This window comes from Ochotona curzoniae, unplaced genomic scaffold (genome assembly GCF_017591425.1).
Source record: "Ochotona curzoniae isolate NIBS_2020 unplaced genomic scaffold, NIBS_Ocur_1.0 contig_4064, whole genome shotgun sequence".
Taxonomy (NCBI): domain Eukaryota; kingdom Metazoa; phylum Chordata; class Mammalia; order Lagomorpha; family Ochotonidae; genus Ochotona; species Ochotona curzoniae.
In genome coordinates this window covers 5,705,610-5,729,964 of record NW_024466107.1, presented here as the reverse complement: position 1 = coordinate 5,729,964, position 24,355 = coordinate 5,705,610, and the positions used below count along the sequence as shown (strand labels likewise).

General features: G+C 50.2%; 1 protein-coding gene across 2 annotated transcripts in view; it reads right to left on the bottom strand.

The window, feature by feature from the left end:
- The window catches only part of EXOC2 (exocyst complex component 2), a 170,084-nt gene that overhangs the window by 25,907 nt on the left and 119,822 nt on the right, over positions 1–24,355 (bottom strand). For both annotated transcript variants that reach the window (XM_040984107.1, XM_040984106.1), the window contains exon 23: positions 16,013–16,154. In XM_040984107.1, coding sequence (XP_040840041.1) covers positions 16,013–16,154 — 142 coding nt within the window. The remainder of the gene's footprint in view (positions 1–16,012; positions 16,155–24,355) is intronic.

The window sequence follows — 24,355 nt, the reverse complement described above, 5'->3', positions numbered from 1 at the left end:
ACGGTGACCATTACCCCGTGTGTGCGCATGAGAGATCATGATATATTCACAAACATGAATGCATTTTACACACGGCAATATATAAAACAAAAGCGTACAAAAGGCTACATTAATCTATTACTATAAGTAAGCAAACATACCAGAGAACCATATCAGTAATGCCTGCGCCAGCTGGGTCGTACTGAAAGCTTAACAATGGGCCCGGAGCAGTGTTGCGGCGGTGTGTCCTAGGCAGGTCCCGCAGGCATCCTGGCTCAGGAGGAAGCCACGAGCTTCCTCGCGACCCCAGGAGTGGCAGGCAGCAGGCTTGAGGACACACGAGCATCCACAGAGCCTGCTGCACTGCTCCTGGGGGCAAAGGTGACCATTACCCTGACCTGTACACTGGGATGGGCGGTGCTTGCTCTCACACACAGCGTGGCGAGCCAGCACGGAGGCGAGCAGCAGGCATGCTTTGCAGCTGGGGTCTCCCTCTCAACCCTCTGTGCGCACAGACCTGGCTGCTGCCATGTGGGCCGTCTGGCCGTCTCACTGCCATGCATGACTGTGCCATCTGATCCTGGCTTTGCTTTCAGTTCCCAGCTGTTTCACACAGAATTGCCGTGGTTGTCTTTGGGTGGGCATGCGCATTCATTTATCTCGGATACAGAGCAGAATGGCACAGAGTCACTGCACACACGCCCAGTGGCCTGCCTTAGTGGGTTGTCGAGCAGGTCTGCAGTCACTGCCCTGCCCCGAATCACTTGGCTTTGTGTAGTGCTGCCGTGTGCACAAGTAGCATGGCTCTAGCTTAAAAAGGAAAAAAAAAAAAAGGGGGGGCACGTATTCAGTTTTTTATCACAAACCAAAGAAGGGGTCAGAACACAGCACAGGGGCAGGTGGCTTGGCTATCAGCATGTCATGCGCCCCACTGCAAAGCTGAAGCGCCTCAGCCCTCTGGCTCCCGACGGCAGCTTTCTGCCAGCACAGAGCCGAGAAGGCTGCCGTGACGGGGGTCAGCCGCCTCTGTGGGGGACTGGGACGTGATTCCTGCTCCCTGGTTTGGTCCCGACTCACAGGTGTTCAGGAAGTTAACCAGGAGATGGGAGTTCCTCTTTTTCTGTCTGCCTCTGCGCCAATCAAACAAGATTTTTAAAAACATTTTAAAGGAGGAGGGAAAAAACTTCAAGCAATTTCCTTTTCATTAACACAACTCAACCACAGAATACAAGAATATGGCATTCTGAATGTGCAAGGAAAGGACTTTAGCCATTAGGCTATTGCACTGGGCCCTCTTTCTTTGTTTTGATGAAACTACAAAGTGATTGGCTAGGTAGAATGCCATGCCATAAATGCACATGACATTGTCACAGCAGAAAGGACCAACGCCTGGACCCAATGTTTACCAGCTTGGCTCAGAGAGTTATCTTTCACTTGTTCCAAGGGTCTGTCTCCCTCCCTTTATCACACAAAAACAAAGCAAAGCAAGCAATATACAAGTTCCTAACTAAGAAGGCAGGTTAGGAAACATGACTGTTAAAACAACTCAGGGTAAGCCTGACGTGGTAGCCTAGTGGCTAAAGTCCTTGCCTTGAACGCACCAGGATCTCATATGGGCACCAGTTCTAATCCTGGAGGCCCCGCATTCCATCCAGGTCCCTGCTTGTGGCTGGGGAAGGCAGTTGAGGACAGCCTAAATCCTTGGGCAGGAAGAGGCTCCGGGCTCCTGGCTTCAGATAGGCACAGCTCTGGCCATTGCGGCCGTGAGGGGAGTGAATCACCAGACAGAAGGTCTTCCTCTCTGTCTCTGCTCTTCTCTATATATCTGACTTTGCAATAAAAATAAATCTTTAAAAAACAAAGAAAACAAACCTCAGGGCATCAAGTCTTCGCCACTGGCTCTAACCCACCAGGAGGTCCGTGGCACAGTCAGTTGCATGGGGTGATGTGCAGCTGCCTGAACCCACAAAAGCACCAGGACGCCAGGGGTGTGGTGCCTGTGTGCACCCCTGGGTACATACACACACACACACACACAACCCTCGAAGTGTCGGGACTGGTACTCGTTTCACCACTGTTCCTGGATGCTTTGCCTGATGCCAGCTGAAGCGGGAAGGTGCTCTGCATGGTGAGGGAGCACCTGCTCCAAGGCGCATGTGTCACACCTGCACACCATCCGAACCCTGGCCTTCCCCTGCCATGTGTGTGCTCCACCACTGGCACGGCACCCCAGCCACCATCTGCCCCTTCACAGTTAGAGTTGGGAAGGGTCTACAGAGCAATACGACACTTGATCCACTCTCAACTCTATGCACAGCGTGCAGGTAGCCAAGACGACACGGCGGCTCTGTCACAGGAACATCTGGCTCCTTCACCAACACCAGGATTAGGGGAGTCAGGGTATGAACAAGCTAACAGCTGGGCAACACGTGCAGGTGCACCTCCCACTAGTGATGTCACTGGGACCTTCCCCTGGGCAAACAGGGCCAGCTGGTGCAGCTGCCTGGGCTGGGATGCCTGGGCCTCCCAGGTGGCATGGCTGCCTGGGCTGGAATGCCTGGGCCTCCCAGGTGGCATGGCTGCCTGGGCTGGAATGCCTGGGCCTCCCAGGTGGCATGGCTGCCTGGGCTGGAACGCCTGGGTCTCCCAGGTGGCATGGCTGCCTGGGCTGGAATGCCTGGGTCTCCCAGGTGGCATGGCTGTCTGGGCTGGGATGCCTGGGTCTCCCAGGTAGCATGGCTGCCTGGGCTGGAATGCCTGGGTCTCCCAGGTGGCATGGCTGTCTGGGCTGGGATGCCTGGGTCTCCCAGGTGGCATGGCTGCCTGGGCTGGGATCCCTGAGCTGGGTAGTATGGCTGCCTGGGCTGGATCCCTGGGCCTCTTGGTGAAGGCTCTGGGTTTTACACACAGCTGCTAAGGGAAGGTACCCATGACACCCCTCCACAATGCCTGCCCGCCCAGTCCAGCGTTAACACCAGGTGCAGGGAGCCAAGGTCAGGAGCAAACAACTGTCCAAGGCGTGGGGTGAAAAGAATTCCCGGATGGTGAGGTATTCTCAGTGATCTGCTATGTGTTGTCTGGGTGTCCGTGTGGCTGGAAAGTGTGCAAGCAGATTTTGGAAAGCATCTCTCAGATCTATAATTAGACAAACAAAATCAGCAAGAGCGTGAGAGAAAGAAAAATTCCCCAGCACTTTCCAGAGAACCCCAGAAGCACTGCATGCCACAGACTGGCTGTGTAGATACCATACGGTTTACAGAGCTCTCACTGACGGCCGTAGTCATCAGCCATCACCCGCGTGGCTGCTGCGGATGTGTCACTGGGAGGTACGGGGCCGCCGGGTGTGTGACCACGGCTCACACAGCTTGGCCATCTGTAGCCATCTAGAAGCAATGGCAGTGAAAGGGTTACAAATCGCAGGAGGGGCCCACGGGGAGGATGGACATACAGACGCACAGCGCGGAACAGTAAAGGCAGGGCTGAGAGAGTTAGACCTTCGCACTGGATGTTCCCTCATTCCCCTCCGACAGCCGAGGTCACTGGGACAAGGAAGCCGCGAAGAGCACAGGACCCGCACGGGAGCGGCCACGGGACGCAGAGCCTCCGCCAGGGAGGCCCCAGTGCACTCAGTAATGTATGCTAAGGCCACGATGAACTGAAGCTCATCGGGTGTTCACCCCATGGGTTACTGGTTTCCACTGGTGACCATGAAGACTCGTGGAGAGCCAGCTCACTCTGCAGCTGACTCTACAACTGAGCACTGAGTCTGCTCTTCTGTATCAGCTTCAGTCCACAGCAAAGAGCTGATGAAAACAAGTGTTTCTTTTCCTTTTTTTTTTTTTGTTTAAGGTTTATTAAGGAGTCTTTTTTTTTTTTTAAAGATTTATTTTTATTATTTTTTCATTGGAAAGGCGGATATACAGAGAGGAGAGACAGAGAGGAAGGTCTTCCGTCCGATGATTCACTCCCCAAGTGAGCGCAACGGGCCGATACTATGCCGATCCGAAGCCAGGAGCCTCTTCCGGGTCTCCCACGCGGGTGCAGGTTCCCAAAGCCTTGGGCTGTCCTCGACTGCTTTCCCAGGCCACAGGCAGGGAGCTGGAAGGGAAGCGGGGCTGCCGGGACTAGAACCGGAGCCCACATGGGATCCCGGGCGTGCAAGGCGAGGACCTTTAACCACTTGCGCCACCGCGCCGGGCCCTATTAAGGAGTCTTTATTAACGAAGCTTGGTGACAATAGAGCATACTAGAAGTAGCAGATCACAAGTCCACATGGCAATCCAACCAATCATAATCCAACCAAACACAGCCACAAGAGGAACAAATGGTCATTTCCCTCAAGTCCATCCGTTAAGCTGAAGACCTATGTCCCAGCTTCCCCAACAATACAAATTATCCTAAGAGACATGCAACGTATAACCTAGACACACTTATGAAGCTGCAGACATTCACCTTTCCCTGGCTCCTCTGCCCACATTACACTCCTGCTAGGTCTCACCCAGCACCCATTGACAGTGGGCAAATGGACTGTGGCTGTGTTCCCCACCCTCTGTCCTGAAGGTGGGTTCTAACAGCAATGGGATGTTAATTCCATCCTCAGCCACTCCCCCACCACTTAGGCATTCGCTCCTGCCCACCTGTGACTCACCCAGGGGACGGTATTGCATTGTTGTGTAACCACTCCCCTCACAAGCCCCTTTAAACAGCCCGTGAAGCAGGGGCTCACTCTCTTTCTGGTCAGGTGCTTCTGTTACTCTGGCACCTCTAGTCTCGGCTGACCAGGACAGGTAATCTCCTGAGCACAGTCCCTGTGTACTGCTTAGATGGGACAATGGATACAGCAATGTTGTTTCTGGTTTGTGTGCTGTTGGGAGTTCCAGGAGAGGTGACACCTAGCAGTGATGGAATGTGGGCAGAGAAGCCAGGGGAAGGTGAATGTCTGCAGCTTTGTAAGTGCACTCAAAATGTTATTCCCTTATTTTTTAATGTTTCAGCTAAGAATCATTGATTTTCAATCCAAGGTCGGAAATAGATCCTGGCAAAAACCACGCCTGGTGTGCATCTGTCAGACATGTTTGTGAAGCACTTCACAGGCTGAATGCAACGGCTGAACCAACTTCCAGTCTCACGGACAACCGAGCACGGCACACTGCGAATCAAGCAAGGCTAAAGCTGACAGCTCCTTACTGCCCGCACAGGTTCAGAGAAACAGAAGGGAACGGGAGCCTGCTGAACTTTTCACAAAGAAGCAATCTGAACAAACCTAGAATGCGAGACTATCAACAAAACAAAGAACCAGACTTACTGGACTAATGAGGTTGGACAGTAAGTGTCAAAACAAAAAAAGTAAGGGCATAACACACTGAAGTTGATTAAATCCCCATCTGAGAAACGTCTATAAAGTTCTACAAGAATTTGAACAATGACTGGATAGTGGATGGGATTGAGGAATTACTGTTCTTTTTTACCCCCCAGCTCTGACAATGGTATTACAGTAGCGAATCCTGAAAAACAAAACAGAACAAAAATCAGCCTTCCCCTGATGCATGTATGTTTGAAATGATGTTAATGGCTGGGATTTGCTTCAAAATAAGATGAAAGAAGTTTGGAGGCAGTGAAGTACAGATTCAGCTGGACTGGTCATGAGCTGAGAGCTGCCGAAGCTGGCCAGCAGGTCAGTCAGCACTCGTTACACATATTCTGATGGATACCTAAGAGTTTCCATAATAAAACATGTGTTAGAATGATTTGGGCCCATCCGTTTACCCGGATAAGCAACATAGTTTACAGCTATCAATTTAATACATAATAAATACTTCAGCAGATAAGAGATGCAATGAAGAAAATATGTAGGCCACAAGTCATCTCAAGGTTAATAAATTTCACATTGAGGTCCATGAGAGCCAAAATTTAGCTTTACTGGAAAATCCTTGGCAGATAGAGAAATTATAACCAAATGTTCACAGCCCTGAAGGCAGGTTCCATGGCACTGACATTGAAACTGTTTACTAAGGCAGGAGACAGTGTCGGAGTGTGGAGGATGAACTAGGCTACAATAATAATGCGAGATCAACCAGCGTTACCCTCCCTAGGAAATACAGAGCACAGCACACACAAGACCCTGGAAATCGCCCTCTGACACGTTTTAGATGGAATCCAGAAGGACCCCGGAGGGAAGGCCTTTCCTGCAGATGGATGAGATGTCTCCCTCCAAAGACTGAAACCTGCCTCAGGTAGCAACCGTGGTCGCCAGACAGACAGCATCAAGTGCTGTGCCACCAGGTGATGGGGGCACAGATGGCGGGGCGGATGGCAGGGTGATCCCTTCCCCTTGTTGTGAGTGCCAAAACGCCTATGTACCGGGAAGACAGTCCTCCCAAATTGGCCACAGTGCCCGAAGAACGCCAGGAGGCCCAGGGATCCCCTACTGAATGCATTTGGAAAGGTGTGACCATGTCCGAAGTCCCTGCTGTTACACGGATTTCTGTCTAAATGAGTGGTCCGAATGTCACCTCCAGTAACTTTCATCTGGCCTCATGAATCAACCCTGACCTTCCCTGACAGTGACAGAACGAGGAATGGTTGATTTGATCTATTCTCCAGTTGAGAATATCCATCTTGGAGTTTCACCTGCAGGGCTGGGCGGTTTGGCCCCGGCATGGCCCTGCATCAGAGGGTGTGGGTTTGGTTCCCAGCTGCCTGCTCATGTAGATCCTGGGAGGCAGTGGTGGCAGTCATGCCAACGGGCTCTTGCCATCAGGCGGGAGAAGCCAGTTGAGCTCCTGGCTCTGGCTTTGGGCTGGCCCAGTCCTGGCTGCTGTGCCCACTAAAGGAGTGAAGCAGGGCAAGATGGGCTTCTCCTGTCCTCTCCTGCTTCTCCAGCCGGCCACCAGCTACCTCTCAAATAAACAAATACATTAAAACACAAACACACACCTCCAAGTTGGCATTTTAACTAATGAATGTCTCCTTTTCCTGATGAATAATTCTTGCCAAGGTGACCCTCATCAATTACAGTGTCCCACTGTGTAATTCTGTGGTCAAAGGCTCACTGTGAGCCAGCCAGCATGGGAGGGGTGGGCACAGAGAGAGGCAATAATGGAGAGGACCTGGACAGGCCTGACAGCAGTGGGGTGATGTGTGGCAACCTGCTGAAGAAGGCTCACTGGGCACAAACCGAAGTGCCTGAGCCAGGCCCAGGTGGGTTCCTGGCGGACAACAAGCAAAGTCACATGAGGGAAGTGGTGTGGACAAGGGCATCCGGGAAGGGGAAGGCCGGTATGAACAGCAGCCATGTCCCCTCTGGTGACTAGCGCGGGATCAGCTGGGTCAGTTGTGACCAGGACCCAGCCCACTTCTCCCCCTTACGCCTGCAGGTCAGATGATCCGGACTTTGAGTGGGGTGAGACTGCAGAGGAAGAGGACAGACTAGGGCAAGAGTCTAGGTGACTGATGGGTCAAGCTCTTTAGCGAGTGCTAGCTGCAGCCGGGGCCATGCATACATGTTGGCCAGCAGAGAGAGCCAATGTCATGGTGAACAGAGACCACCATCTGCAAGGTGGGGACGAGAGGGAGACAGAGCCTTGTGAGGGGCCCCTAGGCCTGGAAGTCACAGTGTGTGGAATAATCAACTGGCTAAGGAGGACTCGGTAACACTCTGGCACCCAAGGAAGGCACTGAGCAGCAGGGGCTTGGACAAGAAGAGGAGCATGTCCAGCAGGGAGCAGGCCACAGGCCCCACGGTGGTGGCTGAGTGATGCAGGTTTGCTCTGTCGCCTCTGCAAGGAGAGTGAACTGATGCTGATAAGAGGCGACAGGGAGGATGATGCCGCAGGGACTGGAAGGACAAGAAGCGGGTTGAGATGGGCCTGCAAACGAGCGGGTCCTGGAAGCAGATGAAGTCAACTCTGCCCATGTGGCGATGGTGGGTAGGGTAGCAGGCAGTGAGGTCAGAGCGGGAGGGGGGAAGGGAAGCACGGCTGCATCTCCAAAACAGCAAGAGCTGGTGACAGCAACACCAGCCTGGAGCCAACATGTAGCTTCACAAACTGCCTCTGTGGGCTGTGCTCCATTGGTCATAGCAGCCAACACTGCAAAACTTTATTTTCATGTTATCTGAAACACAGAGATAGACAGACCTTCCACCCACTGGCTCACTCCTCACATAGACCCTGCAATAGCTGGGGTCCGGGCCAGGTAGCACTGGAGCCTTCGTGGGACCCGACAGCCAAGTATGGGTGGTTAAGACCCCGGGACTCCTGCAGCCGTCATGTGGCACCAGGAGGAAGGTGGACTTGGTTTTGGGCACTGCCCAGGGCATCCCAGGCAGTGTCCTCACTGCTGTGCCTAACGCCCACCATAGTTTTCTCTGTGTGTTAATGGAATGCCATTTATATTTATTTGCTGTTATCAGTTTACTTCTTTGGCTGCAATATCTATGGTTGGCTATCTCTTGCTGGAGATATATACGTATCTATATATCTCAACTGGCTATAGTTATTTAACACTAATTACAACGGGAGGTGACATCAATGGTATACATCAATAATCGTAATGAATATCAGCTTATATCAATATTAGTTGGAAGCGGAAAAGGCCTTTATCCCTCTACCCATCCAGGAAATGGTGCAATGGTGTGAAATATGATAGTTTTTAGTCACCTGAGTTTTCAAGGAGAACGGCACCTCACGCTCCTCTGGGCTCCTGGAACAGACTCTTAAACCCTCCCCCCGCCCTCTCCCTCCTGGCGTGTCTCAGGGACGAGGCTGCGGGCTGCGGGAGCCCATGGAGCCTTTACTGCTGAACCATTCTTCCTGGTGTCTCCTCTGTCCTCTGCTGGCTCTGCCTTATTCCTCTCTTGGTTTGAAGAGGGGTGCGACTCAGGTGAGACAGGCAGTGCATTTCACTCTCCTGTAATACTGGGTCTAACCGCCAGGGGGCATGCCTGAGGATGCCATAGAGAGAAGGTGCCCTTGCCCAAGAGCCCAATCTCATCCCCTGCCCTTCTGCTTTCACCCACGGAGGGTGTGGTACTGCTGGGCTCCAGGGAATGCAGCTTGGAGGCACCACCCAAGCAGGCAGCAGCCGTCACGAGACACCAGAGCTGCTGCTGGCACCTTGGTCTTGGGCCTCTCAGCCTCCAGTGTCCTGAGGAAATACATCCCTGTTTTTTAGAAACGTCTGGATCTAGGGGCTTTGTTATAGCAGCACCAAGGAACTGAGACTATCTCAACCCAAAAGTTACACTGCACCAGCTCCTGCGCCAGTCCTGAAAATGCATTACAGTAAACGAGTCACGAAATTTCAGCAAAACATTTGGTGAGAGTTTAAAAGCTGTTGTTATTAATGTTAAAACAGAGGGGCTGGAGTCATGATGTGGAGGGTTAAGCTGCAGCCTATGACCGCAACATCCCATATGTGAGGCCGGTTCAAGACCTGGCTGCTCCACTTCCGATCCCCTGCTAACATGCCTGGCAAAGCAGTGCAAGATGGCCCGAATGTTTTGTTTCTTACACTCACATGGGAGACCCGGACAGAGATCCACACTCCTGGCCTCAGCCTGGACCAGTCTGACTTTGTAGCCTTTTGGGGAGTGAACCGGCCTCCACCTCTTACTCCCCACCTAAGCCACCTTCTTTAAGGTGCCACCTCAGCTGTGTCAGGGCTTCGGTGATGGCTTTAGGGACTAGGGGTGCACCTCCACTTAATTCAGGGAATATTTCCCAAATCCTACTCACTCTAGATCATCCTCAGCTGGAAGGAGTGGGTCTTTGGAGGTCCATCTGTTCCCAGGAGCTGGGTGACCAGCCCTGATAGGAACACGTCAGTCACAGACAGCAGACAGTCTACTTACTTATTTACACCTACTTGGTGGGAGGGCTAGGGGGATCATCCATCGGCTGGTTCACTCCCCAGATGGCCAAAACAGCTAACACTGGGCCAGGCCGGTGCCAGGCAGAGGCCAAGTGGGCAGCAGAGGCCCAAGCGCCTGGCGTTATTACCTGCTACCTCCTGGGATACACTCACAGCTGAGCGGTACTGACGACAGCAGCAGCAGCACAGAGACCTAGAGGCAGCTCAGATGAAGGTGTTGCCCCAAGCAGAGGTTTAACTCACTGTGCTATCGAGCTCGGCCCCTGCCGACCACTGCCTGCAAGTTCTAACTGAAACTGCAATCTATCTGTTAGTGCAGATACTGTGCAAACAGATTGCTACTTTTTCTTTTCTTTTTTTTTTAATTAAACAAAACAGATGCTTGAAGACAGGTATTAGGTGTGCCCTTGCTCTTCTGTGTAGAGCCCAGTCTGTTCTCCCAAAGTCCGATGGTCTGAAGCCATGGGAATGTGCACCTCCCTGGACAACACGTCCCTGGAGCACTGTGAAGCAGCCACAGCGGAGACCACCTGTGGCAGCTGGCAGGGAGCTGAGGACCTGGAGGTCTTGTGTGCCAGTGGGGACCACCTGTGGCAGCTGGCAGGGAGCTGAGGACCTGGAGTTCTTGTGTGCCAGTGGGGACCACCTGTGGCAGCTAGAGGGGAGTGAGGACCTGGAGGGCTCATGTGCCAGATCTCATGCACCTTTCACTCCTTCCTCCTACAGTTCAACTCTGGCATCTCAAGCTGGTCCTTACCCAGCTGACATATGGCTGATTTTTATTTTATTTTTTTACTTTTCATGTTTCTAATTATACCTGTTGCTTGTGTGCTCACATTCCAGTAATTCAGTTTTTATCATATGATTTTATAGTGTTTTCCAGTCACACAATTTTCACAGTGAAATTTACATACGGCGGGCACACCAATCTTGAGGATGTAACTGATGGGGGCAGTGTGCAGCCGTGAGCAAACGCTCCAGAGAAGACAGAGCAGCTGTCAGCCCTTGGCTCCCTCCCACTTCCTCTTGGCCAGGACTGTTTCCGTGGATGACTCAGCTGGACACGGAGCCTCACTTGGAATCATGTAGCACATGTTCTAAAGATGGGACTTTTGAGATCCTGCCCCATCGCTAGGTCCCAACAACAGCAGCAGGGAGGAGCACTCCACTACACAAGGGTCTATCAACAAGGAAACAGTCAATAGAGACACGTCTGATAGCATGCAAGAAAACTCCTGTAGGTGCCCGGCACTTTCCTGGCAAAGGATTATGCATGCCTAGTATTTTAGGAACTTGAAAACTCAAAAATAACAAGTAACCATCCTAGCTAAGAAATGAGCAAAGGATCCAAACGATTCTCAGAGAAATACCAATGGCCAACAGACACACGATCATCAGGAGAATGCAGACCAAAACCACAAGGAACCATTACCACAGCCCTGCCAGGATGTTACTACCCAAACGACAGAGACCAGCAAATGCTGGCTGGGACGTGGGGTAAGGGGAACCCTTCCAAGTGAAGTACATGAGGGCAGCCTGTGCAGAACACAGCACAGCCACTTCTTTAAAAACCCAAACCGAACCACCGTACGGGCCAATAATCCCCATGCTGGGTATGACTCTGAGACACAAGAATACGTGGAGCTAAAGAGATGCCTGCCTCACGGTTCGTATGGCAGCACTGTTCACAGCTGCCAAGGCAGGGCATCAGCTACGGTGTCACCGTCAGAGGAATGGATAGAGAAAACATGATCCCACACACACAGCAGGAAAGGAAAAGAACTGCTGTCCCTTGGAGCAAACAGGATGGGACTAAGGGAAATGAGCCCGGCACAGACACGGTCTGAGTTCTCCTTCACTCAAGGGAGCCCCAAGCAGAACATCTCCACCTGGACGCAGAGGCTGAGGATGGCAGGGGGCGGTGCTGGAAGGGAGGGAGGGAGGGGATTTGGATTGGAAACAATAAGGGAAGCTGTATGTGGCTCATTCATTTAAAAAAAAAAATAAAGCTAAAATGAGATGTCAACCTTAGAGGGAACTGGGCGTGGGATAAATGGGTACTCTTTGTACCACTTCTTAGTTTTTTGTTTTATAAATTTCAAACTATTCTGAAATAAAAAGTTGGCTTTAAAAATCAGTTATGTGACTCAGAACTATAGAATCATCCTTACTGACATATACACAAAGAGGTGACAATTTAAATAGCCAACTGTCAGGTTAAAAAAAAAAACCAGAGCTACCGCTTTAACGGATATCTGTTCTTGAATCATGAAATTAATCAACCGGATTTTTTTTTAATCACTACCGACAGAATCGGAAACTAAATTTATTGTTAACTATAGCAATAAGTAACCAGTTACCTGTGCGATCTGCAGAACTCAGCTTGGGGAGACGAACATTCTAAAGATAATACTGAAGACGTTAATTGAAATTATGTTGGAAGATTAATAGTTAAAGTATTTTGGTTGTTCACTTTACATGAAGTATCAATTTAAGTCAACGTTAAACAAACTAACAATCACTGTATGACTATGCCAGGCTGAGGCCCGGTTAGTAAGAGTGGAGCAAATGACACGAAGAACAGAACCAGATAGAGTCTAGAAAAGTGAAAGACACTGAGGGCCCTAAATGCCTCTGGAATCTGCAGAAAGTGCAAACAAGTTGCTGGTATTATGGTCTCATACACTACTTGCTTATGAAAGAAAGTTTATTTCAAAAAGAAAATCTGGGCTAAATCTAACAAAGGCCCGCCACCTACCGTCAGTCGGTCAGCAGAACTGCAATTTGTATCAGGGAATTCCACGAGGCAACACGCTACCGTGAAGACCAATGTTGAGAATCCTGACTGCTATCCTTGGTTTGCAGTACCTCAGTGTAATGATTATTTTTTTCAAAAGATTTATTTATTTTTATTGGAAAGGCAGATACGCAGAGAGGAGGAGAGACAGAGAGGAAGATTTTCTGTCCGATGGTTCATTCCCCAAGTGACCGCAATGGCCGGTACTGTGCCGATATGAAGCCAGGAGCTAGGAGCTCTTCCTGGTCTCCCATGCAGGTGCAGGATCCCAAGGGTTTGGGATGTCCTCCACTGCTTTTCCAGGCCACAAGCAGGGAGCTGGATGGGAAGTGGAGCTGCTGGGACCAAAACCGGCGACCACATGGGATCCTGGCGCATGCAAGGCGAGGACTTTAACCACTATGCTATCGTGCCGGGCCCCAGTGTAATGGTTAAAAACACACCAAGGGGGCCCTGCAGCTTCGGTATCCCCTGTAGGCACCGGTTCTAGTCCCGGTTGCTCTACTTCCCTTGCAGCTCCCCACTGATGACCTGGGAAAGCAGCAGAGGACGGCCCGGGTCCTCGGGACCCTGCACACACAGGGGAGGCCAGCAGCAGCTCCTGGCTCCTCACCCTGGCAGCGGCTCCTGGCTCTTGTGTTGATTTCTGGATGGAAGATTTTCTCCTCTCTCTGATTTGCTTTCAAGTAAAATAAACTAATCTTCAAAAAAAAAAAAATACACAAAGACAATAGAGAAAGGACTTTTAATGCCTTAAGTAGATACATCACAATTGAGAACTGGCAAATTCTCAAGTTTTTCATTTAGCTGGATGCAATGGAAATCGAAGATCTCCTAATATTGATTTAGCATTGCTACTGAACACACCTGTTCTTCCTGGTAACTCCCAGTGATTCCCTGTCACAGGACCAACAGCCACTTACCAACAGCCACACCACTGTGCCTTAATAATGTCCCCGGGGGTACAGGCCATCACACATGGATGTCTCGTTTCCAAGGATACCCCTTTATGATGTAGGCCGCTGAGAGGAATCCCACACCCTCAGGAATTCTCTCCTGCCACGTGGGCCACACTAAGGGAACCTGGCTGGGACACAGCAGGAGAGGGCTGGCAGAGAGGACAGAGTCCATTCTGGCTTCAGTGGCAAGTAACCCCCGTTTCTCTGGGGAATAGGGAGAGCTCCAGGAAGACGGATGGGAGGGAGCCCCCCATTTCTGGTGAATGATCCCGACTTGGGAGGGTAACCGGAGCCCTGGTGTCTTGAGGCCTCTGAGTCTCAAAGCAACATCGCCAAGTACCTTCATCCCCTGGGATACCCACCCGTCAGGTGCTAATGGCTGATGTCTGAGACTTGCTGATCACTGAGGAACGTAGGAGTTTTTAAGCAGTCTCTGAGCAAAGCACTGCTCTGCCTGTGTGTCAGATACACTTGAGTGCCTTTGACTGCAGTGCACCTGCTCTACAGGATGTAGACGCAGCTTCCACTGGGAAATCCACAGAAGGAAATGAGAGCTCAGGTAGGTGCTTTAACTCAATTCAGCAAATCCCAATCTTGACAAAAAGCTAGTGTGCACCATCGAGCAGACACTTGGAAGACAGACTAAGCAGTGACGTGTATCCTCACGAGGCTGCAGATTGCTAAGCAAGTAGCCTTCACTCATCTGTGGGTCAGGGCTGTGCCAAGCACTGGGAGGGCAGGTGTGAGAAAGCCCACCCCTGCCCCTGGGCTGTCCAGCAAGGACACAGTAATATGTCCTCCATGCACAAGGTGGAGGTGTCAACCCACCCTGGGACACAGGGAGCTGGGTGGTTGTCGCGGAGGGGCTTTCCAGGGGATGCTGGGCCCAGCAAGTCTGGATGGATGTCAGGGTGAGCAGGGACTGGGCAGGTCCTGCCTGCTGCCTGCTGCCTGGGAGGAGGTGAGCCGCAGCTGGCACAGGCCTGAGCACCCACTCCAGAGTGACAGCCCCCCTGAGGACCTGTTAGGCAGGGAGGCAGAGAGGATCCACTTCCTTTTGGACAAGTTGGAGCTTTTCAGCATGACAGAGGCAGAGGAGGCCAAAGACAGCGAGATGGGAAGAACAGACTACAGGAATTCTAAGCAAGATACTAGAAGGATGTGATTTACACATGAAAGAGACGCACGTGGGATGGCCACTGGCTCCCAACAGCAAAGCAATGGGTTCACGGGGAGAAAGCTAGCCGGAGATCAAGGACTCATATGACTACAAGAACGTTCATCTCAGAAAAATCAGAAAAGCAGCTCTGGCTGCATGGATTACCGTGAATGTCATAACTACGATTGTTCAGGCGAGCCTTCTGGCAGCCCTGCATGCAAACACTACACAACAAACGCCAGAGGCACAAAACCAGCAATGTAAACGCCATCCAACCAAAGTGCTGCCACAATGAAAACCAGCGGTGACTGCACGGCTTTAGTCCGAAGAAGGGTGACTGAGCCAAATCCGTTAGTAACTCCCCGGTGCATCCATCCTAACAGACCCTGTAGTTACTGTGAGTTTAGCCATTTCTACACAGGACCACATCTACAGAAAACGTTAACAGGGGGTTTGCTTGTGTGTACTCCCCACTGTTTCATGCAAAGAAATAACTATTTGATATTCAATGCAGAAGGCAGTGATGACCTACAAACACGTGTATGAAGTGGTTCCAGTAGCTTTCCTCGCCAACTCTACGCTCATCTCACCCCGACACATTTTTCCTCCATCCTTCGCCTTTCCGAGCATCCAAAACTAGGTCTTAACACGGAAGAGGTTAGAGCTCTTAAATAAATGATGGTGGTCACAAGGTCCTGGCATAAAACGGTCACTCACGGTCATTCTACGCAGAGAAGGGGTGTCACAGGAAGGAAGGAAATGTAACTATCATCATCAACTTTTGCCAGGAGTAGCAGATGATTCTTCTCTGGAATTCGAGAATAACTTTAAGCCACTAACCCGGAATAATGTTGCACATTGCAAACTATCAGAAGTGGATGTAAGCCAGCAAAAAGTCAAAAATCAAATTAATCTTCTTACCTTTATCCAAAATGCAAATCAAAAGAAAAGCATTGCTGACATAAATCTGCCAGGGAAGGCACACCTACCCCGATCCCTACAGTCACGCTGGACCAGAGGACCTGGTCCTTCACCTGCCAGGGAAGGCACACCCACTCCAACCCCTACAGTCACGCTGGACCAGAGGACCACAGGCCCTTCACCTGCCAGGGAAGGCACACCCACCCCAACCCCTACAGTCACGCTGGACCAGAGGACCACAGGCCCTTCACCTGCCAGGGAAGGCACACCCACCCCGACCCCTACAGTCACGCTGGACCAGAGTACCGCAGGTCCTTCACTTACCTGTTGGAGGCAGGCAGTCTTTCCAGTCAAAGTATCCGGCATAAATTCCAGGTTCCAAGGAGCCCACAATGGGGTCTGCTTTCAGCTCAATGTAGTTTTCAAAGAGTCTCTGGTCCAGCTCTTTCAACGAAGCCATGCTAACCTACAAACACATAAGAATATGAGTTCCCTACTTGAGAGTTCAGAAAATGGAATTTCAACATGTTTCTGTGTAAGATCTATTTATTTTTGTTGGAAAGACAGATTTACAGACAAAGGAAGATAGATCTTCCATCCACTGGTTCACTCCTCAAATGGCCTGAAGTGGCCAGAGCTGAGCAGATCCAAAACCAGGAGCCAGGAGCTTCTTCAGAGTCTCCCATGCAGGTGAAGGGTCCCAAGGCTTTAGGCCATCCTTCACTGCTTTCCCAGGCCACAAGCTGGGAGCTGGATGGGAAGTGGAGCAGTTGGGACACAAACTGGCACACATACTGAATCCTGGTATTTGCAAGGGAGGATTAGCCAACTGAGCTACCATGCCAAACCCAAATTTCAACATGTCTTTTTTTTTTAAGATTTATTTTTATTGCAAAATCAGATATACAGAGAGGAAGATCCTCTGATGATTCACTCCCCAAGTGACCACAACAGCCGGAGCTGAGCTGATCCAAAGTCAGGAACCAGGAACTTCCTCCAGGTCTCTCATATGAGTGCAGGATCCTAAGGCCTTGGGCTGTCCTTGACTGCTTTCCCAGGCCACAAGCAGAGAGCTGGATTGAAGCAGGGCTGCCAGGATTAGAACCTGGGCACTCATATGGTATCCTGGCACGTGCAAGGTGAGGACTTTAGCCGCTAGGCCACCACACCAGGCCCTTAACATGTCTTAAAAGAACTTGCCAGTTTTCCTACAAAAACACTATTTTGATTCTATCTGTAATTAACAATAAAGGCCCCTCATGGCATAACTACTGGGATGTGCGGGAGGAGCAGTAACTCCCCGCAGGTGGACGATAGGATGGTTCTAGAATGGTTGTGCTAGACTCATTTCTGTCAGCAGGAGGGAGAAATACAGGCATTAGAAATACTAAGTTGTAACAGCCAGGAAACAATAGGAATGAAACCATTGAAAGTAACACAAGTGTGCTTTGCTGGTAATAATGAGCTCATTTGGAAAGTATCACTCACAGGAAATATATCAACCCTGTTGCCATCCAGTTCAAGTGCAGCTCTCTCGGCTGCTGGTAAGAACTCACAGCTGAGTCCTCTCCTCTACTGCTCCACGGAGGGCACAGACCTAGGGCTCTCCCTCTGTCATACAGGTAGACCACAGGAGAGGTAGGATGCTGTAGGAGCAGAGAAAGCGTCAAGAGGCTGGTGCCGGCCCCAGCGGTGTGTGGCCAAGGTGCAGGGGGTGGCTAGAATGCCCAGCACAGGAGGTCATGGTTAGCAGGATCCTCTATGGGAGATGAGCGGCAGGTCTGCGGCTCTACCCCTAGCCTGCCGGATACAAGTCTCTCTCCAACGCCAGATCAGAACATCCACAAGCTTACAAAGGAAAGTTCATACACGTGCATCTAGGGGAGTCCAGGTGTGCCCTGTGGCACGGTGCTTTAGCTGCTGCATGGGCATCTGTATCCTGAAGCAGAGGGAGGGAATCTAGGTGCGCCCTGTGGCACAGTGGGTCAGCTGCTGCATGGACACCTGCACCCTATATCAGAGGGAGGGAATCCAGGTGCGCCCTGTGGCACAGTGGGTCAGCTGCTGCATGGACACCTGCACCCTATATCAGAGGGAGGGAATCTAGGTGTGCCCTGTGGCACAGTGGGTCAGCTGCTGCATGGACACCTGCACCCTATATCAGAGGGAGGGAATCCAGGTGCGTCCTGTGGCACAGTGGGTCAGCTGCTGCATGGACACCTGCACCCTGTATCATAGCGAGGGAATCCAGGTGCATCCTGTGGCACAGTGGGTCAGCTGCTGCATGGACACCTGCACCCTATATCAGAGGGAGGGAATCCAGGTGCGTCCTGTGGCACAGTGGGTCAGCTGCTGCATGACCACTTGCACCCTATATCAGAGGGAGGGAATCTAGGTGTGCCCTGTGGCACAGTGGGTCAGCTGCTGCATGACCACTTGCACCCTGTATCGGAGGGTTTGGAACAGAATTCCACTCCTCTTGCAACCCAGCCACCTGCTGATGCAGCAGACGAGGGCCACGTACTTGGGCTCTGTACCCATGTGGGAGACCCTGTGGGAGCCTCCTCTCAGCACTACAGTTCAGACTAGCAGCCCAAGAAAAACCTGTCAGGCAAAAAAAAAGCAAGACTGCTTTCATTCACAGAAGACATTATTATGTATTTAACAATTCCATAAAGTTGGACAGATTTAGCAAGGCAGCATAACAAGTGAATGGAAGCCAATTATATGTCTATAGTTAAATACCAAAATTTATACAATTTATATTAGCTTCAATAGTATAAAATCTATACTATATATAGCTTCTACTGAACTATAAAACACTGCCAGAAGAAATTAAAGATAGCCTAAGCATATAAATAGGACAACATTATTAATCTCAAAATGGAATGAGCCATTAACAGGCCTGAGGGGGTGGAAATTCATCTAGAAATGACAAAGATGTATAATAGCAAACACAATTTGAGAAGAATGAAGTTGGAGAGCCTGACACATCTCTTCAGGACTGACCATAAAGCTACAATAATAATATACAACAGCATGACGGGGGCAGACAGATCGATGGCCGGAGGACAGAATCAGACATAGCGCCACTCACGGATGTTCTCATTTTTTTTTTTTTTCAATCTCCAGGACATTAGAACAAGTAAATATTTTGATGAGCTCTAAAGATACACATACTGAAAATTCAATAAACTGGATCTCATCAACACTGAAAATTTCTATTAAAAATATGTACACATATGGCAAAGGACTTTTATGCATGCAGAACTGCAAAGCTTACTAAGAGAATAATGCAATTAAAAATCAAGCTAGAGTTGCACAAACTTGGAAAAAAAATAAAACCTCTGAATGTCAGATGTGAATGCAAAAGGCGTTTGCATCATTATTTATCAGGCAAAGCCGAACGAAGCAATGATGAGGATGGGTAAACAGACACGTGTTAAGTGCCGGCAAGGACTTGGGGCCACGGGAGCCCTCACACACCGACAGTGGCTCGGCAGGGATGAGACAGCCCTGAGTCACAGCCCTGGCCAGCCGGCACGCTCCTGATGCGTGATCCCATCCAAGGTAGGAGAGCACCAAGAACTGACCAAGGATGCTCACAGCAACTTTAGCCACAACCCAATGCCTGCAAGCACTAGAAGAAAAAACAAATCACACACAATTTAGATGATGCTTTGAAAAAAAAATGAATTTGGAGTAAACTGGCCAGATACAAATGGCCACAAGCTGCATGGCTCCCACTTACAGCAAATCCCACACGGGCAAAGCTACTCACAGCGACACACACGCAGGAAGACACCGATCCACATGGTCACCAGCGGGCATTTCGCTGCCTGTACGTTGCACCTTAATCTGTTTTACAAACCGGGAGAAGGAGTGAACATTTTGGAGGAATGGGTTAAGCCACTGCTTGGGAAGTCGGTATCCCATCTGCTCCACCGGCCGGCAGCAGAAGATGGCCCAACTGCTGGCCCCTCCGTCCACATGGGAGACCAGGACGGAGGGCCTGGCTCCTGCCCTCAGTCTGGCCCAGCCCCATCGGGAGGGAGAACCAGTGAACAGGTCATCTCTTGCTCCCTCTCTCTCCCTCTCTCACTCTGCCTTTCAAATAAATCAAGACCAAGTAATTCCAATCCAACACTAACTCTTTTGCACGAAACAAAAAAGGGAAACATTATCTAGTTCATTTTACAAACTAGAATAACCTGCACCCGGCAAAAATGGATAAACCTTAATAGTAATGCTGAGTGGAAAAGCAAAGTCACAGAAAGGCAAAAACCCCATCCTACAATTCTCCTTGTTCTATGTAAAGCTTGTGTTTGAGGCCCAGCTCTGCATCTAGGTCACACAAACCCACAACATGGAAGGCAATGGCTGAGGCTCCAGGGACTGGGTCCTTGCTACTATGTGCCACACCTGGATGGAGTTCCTGGTTCCTGGGCATTGGGGAGGGAATCAGAGAGCAGCAACCCACCCTCTCTCTCTCTTTCTCAAAGAAATATAAAAGAAAAATGTCATAACTTTTTGAGGGAAACACTGCATCATTTATAAATCACAAAATTCACCAGGCTTGGGCCAGCACTGCAGCACAGCACGTGAAGCCACTGCCTTTAACGCTGGCATCCGACATGGGCGACGGATCAGGTCCTGGCTGCTCTGCTTCCAATCCAGGATCCCCGCTGATGTGCCTGGGAGAGCAGCTGGGGATGGTCCAAGTGTTTGGACCCCTGCCCTCAGACAAGGAGGTCAGGATGAAGGCTGCAGCTTCTGTCTTCAACCTCACCCAAACCCCGGCTGTTGTTGGCATTTGGGGAGTGAACCAGCGGATGGATCTCTCTGTGTCTCCCCTCTTCACCTCTGCCTTTCATCTATATACATATACGGTAGAAACTGTGGAAACCAAGGGCATCAGACACAGAGGCAGGCGTGGCTCCAGAAGAGATGACCTAAGCAGACTGTGCCCACTGGGTCGCACAGCCAGGGAGCCTGTGAGGCTTACCCTGTGCACAGCTCCAGGGCTGGCTGCGGTGCTTCCTGGGCTCCCTCCCTGGGCTCTCAGAGCAGCACTCTGTGCTCTGCTGCTCCTGCTCGGAGCAGCTCTGTGCTGGGGAAGGCTCCCAGTGCCCGAGTTCCTGCTTCTGCAGTCCTTGAGAGATCCAGGCACCCTGGCCCCACCCTGCTCCTTCTGCAACGAGGGACTTGACAGCCCAAACAGAGCTGGGAACTGAGCTCAGTGCTTCATATCCAGGGACATATCTCATCAACAGATGCTTTCTGTAAAAACCTCAAATTCCAAAGTGGCTTCACTTAGAGTAATTTATTATCAAAAAGAGTGCCTGGGCAAAATTCAGCTATTGCTTACTTATGAAGAAATGAGGATGATTAAACAAATTTATATAATAAATTTGATAGTATATAATAAGTTTGATACTCTAGTAGAAAAGAAACAAAACTGTCCTCACATAAGTCTGTGAGTTTAAGAGGTTTCAATCTTGGAACTCAGGAATTATGCTTAACTAAGCTGAAAACGAGGTACACGTGGCAAGTCCCAGCAGCATCTTTCAAACAGGTTTTCTATAAACGCCCTTCTCTGGCAAGATGAGAAGAGCAGCTGCCCTCGGTACATTTCCCACACTGGAGTTCCTGAAAGACCTTTCAGGGCTTAAAATAAGACTTAAGTTGAGAACTCAACGCCAAGCTTCTCTGATGCTTACACTCCCCAGGTTGGGCAAGGATGTGTAATTATACAAACACCAAACTAGATACTTTTATTAAAAAAAAAAAAGCAAAACAAAAAACCTGGGAGAAGTTAAAGTAACATGTTAGCACAGAGAAACTGCAGGCTGCAGTCTACTAACCAGGCAGCCCTCGCTTCTCCTGCTCCAAGGTCTCCAGAGTCTGACAGGTGCAAGCGTTGGCATGCACACCTGATGGCAACAACCTGTGCCACCTCCCCAAACGCCTTCCGAGCAAGCGCTTCTGGGACACTGGTGACTGATAAACTGATGGCAGAGCACCAAGCTCCTCAAACGCTGGCTGCAAAGATCGGCCAGCACATGACAAGATGGAGTTCTCGCACACGAGGGGTGGTTTCACTCAGTGTCTTGGAAACTGCAAAGCTCTCCTGGGAGACAGAGCAACTGGACATGTAACCAGGACACCTCCACATCCACCTTGCAGTAACGACAACCGGAAACAATCCAAAGGCTCTGGGGGCAGGGAAGAGGTCACGAAGGATTTTCAATCCACATTCATCAACAGTACAAAGCCACAGGCTCATACTCATATCTCACAGAAAATACTTAATAAAAATCAAAGTACTCACAAGAAAGCATTCAATATAAACGGAATGCAGACAACTGTCGCACGTTTTCATAGCATACGTGAGAACAGACACGTAGGGTAAATAGACTAGTGAATGCCATCAGCGCAGGGGTTTGTCAACAAGCTGACAGAAGGACAGGCATTGTGCCTGGCAGTGGGGACGCACCCTGGGACACCGTGTATCCTATCAGAGCGGCTGAGCTCAAGCCTTGGGTCTGCTCCAACGCGCCCTGGGAGAGAGCACGTGACCACCTCCACCACCACTCACAGGAGCCCCAGGTGGCTTCTGGCTGCCAGCCCCGGCCTGGCCCATACCCAGCTGTGGTAGGTAACTGAGGATGAACCAGAGGATAAGAAGAGTTTGTTCTCTCTCTCTCTCGCTCCATCTCTCTCTTTTTGCCCCCTTTTGTTAAAAGAATAAATGATATTTTCAAAAAGTTTATAAAAAAGGTATAATATCCTTCAGCGCCACTTTTTCTTAAACTTTTTGAAGTATCTTTGTACCACTTTTCCAAATTTACCTGCATTTTTCCACTTTAAGAAATAATAGCAGTCTTTTATCAATGGGGGCAGCGTGCAGGGGGAGCACAACTGGAAAAAAAAAATCTCTCAGACTGGAGTTAAAAGAAGCACAACTAAACAGCACCATAATCGGGGGGAAATGCATGCAATGCAGGTGGCAGGGCCCTCGCTGGTGGCACTGGCCACAGGAGACCCCACGACAGAAAGCCCACTGAACACTCACATAATGGGGCTTCTGTTACAGGAGGCCTGGGCACAGCTGGACACCGGGCCTGTGACTGACCAGCCGGTGCTCATTCAAAAAGACCCCGCAATCCAGGCTCATCAGCCGGCTGCAAGGCCTGCACTCAGCTCCCTGGGGTATCTAGGAAAACAGCTTCATGCTTTTAAGACAGATGGGATGGCACACACAACAGTGTGGATTCGGAAGGTGAAACCCTAATTTGCAGTCTGGCCTTGCTCGGACACAGCTCTGAGTCCCTAGGCTTTTGTAACTTCTTACCCTACTCACACACCATCCTTAACGGACCCTCGGGGCTATCTGCATCAAATCAAAACTGCAGAACTACACGGGAACACTTTTTCTAGCCTTGGATGTCACTGCATATGAAATGTCACTGAACTACAGCACCACCGGTTGCACATGGTGCATGGCTCCTGTGTTGGGATGGATCCAGCTCCACTTTCGAAGGTACGTCACAGATAAAGGGGCATCAAGGTTGATCACATTCCCACTAGCAACACAGAAAGGCACAGAGAGGCACCCAGCAAGATGGCTCAGCGGCTAAATCCTTGCCTTGCATGTGCTAGGATCCCATATAGGCACTGGTACATGTCCTGGCTGCTCCATTTCCATTCCAGCTCCCTGTTTATGGCCTGGAAAAGCAGTAGAGGATGGACCAAACCCTTGAGGCTCTGCATCCATGTGGGAGAGCCAGAAGAAGCTCCTGGCTTTGGATCAGCTCAACTCTGGCCATTGTAACCACTTGGGGAATGAACCAGCACATGGAAAATCTTTGTCTCTCTTCTCAGTAAATATGTCTTTCCAATAAAAATAAATCTTTTGGATTTATTTATTTTGGATTTGCATCCGTGCACATGCCAGTCAAGGATTTAGCCACTGAGTCATTGCACTGGGTCCAAAATAAATAAATCTTAAAAAAAAAAAAGCAAAGAGAATGGTACATGGAAGAACCTTTGGCTCCCCACCATCAGGCAGCCCGGAGGTCTAAGGACAGTGTGTGGGAGCCCCCAGCGCACCGGCACTGTCTCCGAGCACACACCCACCCCAGAGCCAGTCCTGGGAGCAGCGCCTCCCGACTCACCTGTCACAGGGACAGGGTTGCCCTGGACTGAGCCCTTAGCGGCCCTTCTTTCTCGAACACAGAGCAAAAGATTCCACTTGGTCAGCACTGTGTCACTAACAAGCTCATTCACCAAGGAAGACAGCCAGAGCTGTCTTCATACTTTAAATCTAGCTCTCCGTTGATTCATTTCAAACGCAGCTGAGTGACGTCAGAACATGCAGGACGGTCAAGAGAAAGAAATCCGCGTTCCGAGTGGCGAGGAGCCCGCCGGGGCTTCCAAGTAACACCCTGGATCCTTCAAGTTACCCTGGTTTTAAAACCTGGACAGTAACTAGCAAGGATACTGAAAAACCTCTTTTTTAAAATGCATACTGATTTCATTCTATTTCTTGATATAAATGAGGGCAACCGGAAGTTCCTGCCTAATAGTTCACACACACACATATACCACACACCACACCACACTTCAGAGAAAGCGTTTCAAATGAGAAGTACAGTTTTTCCAATA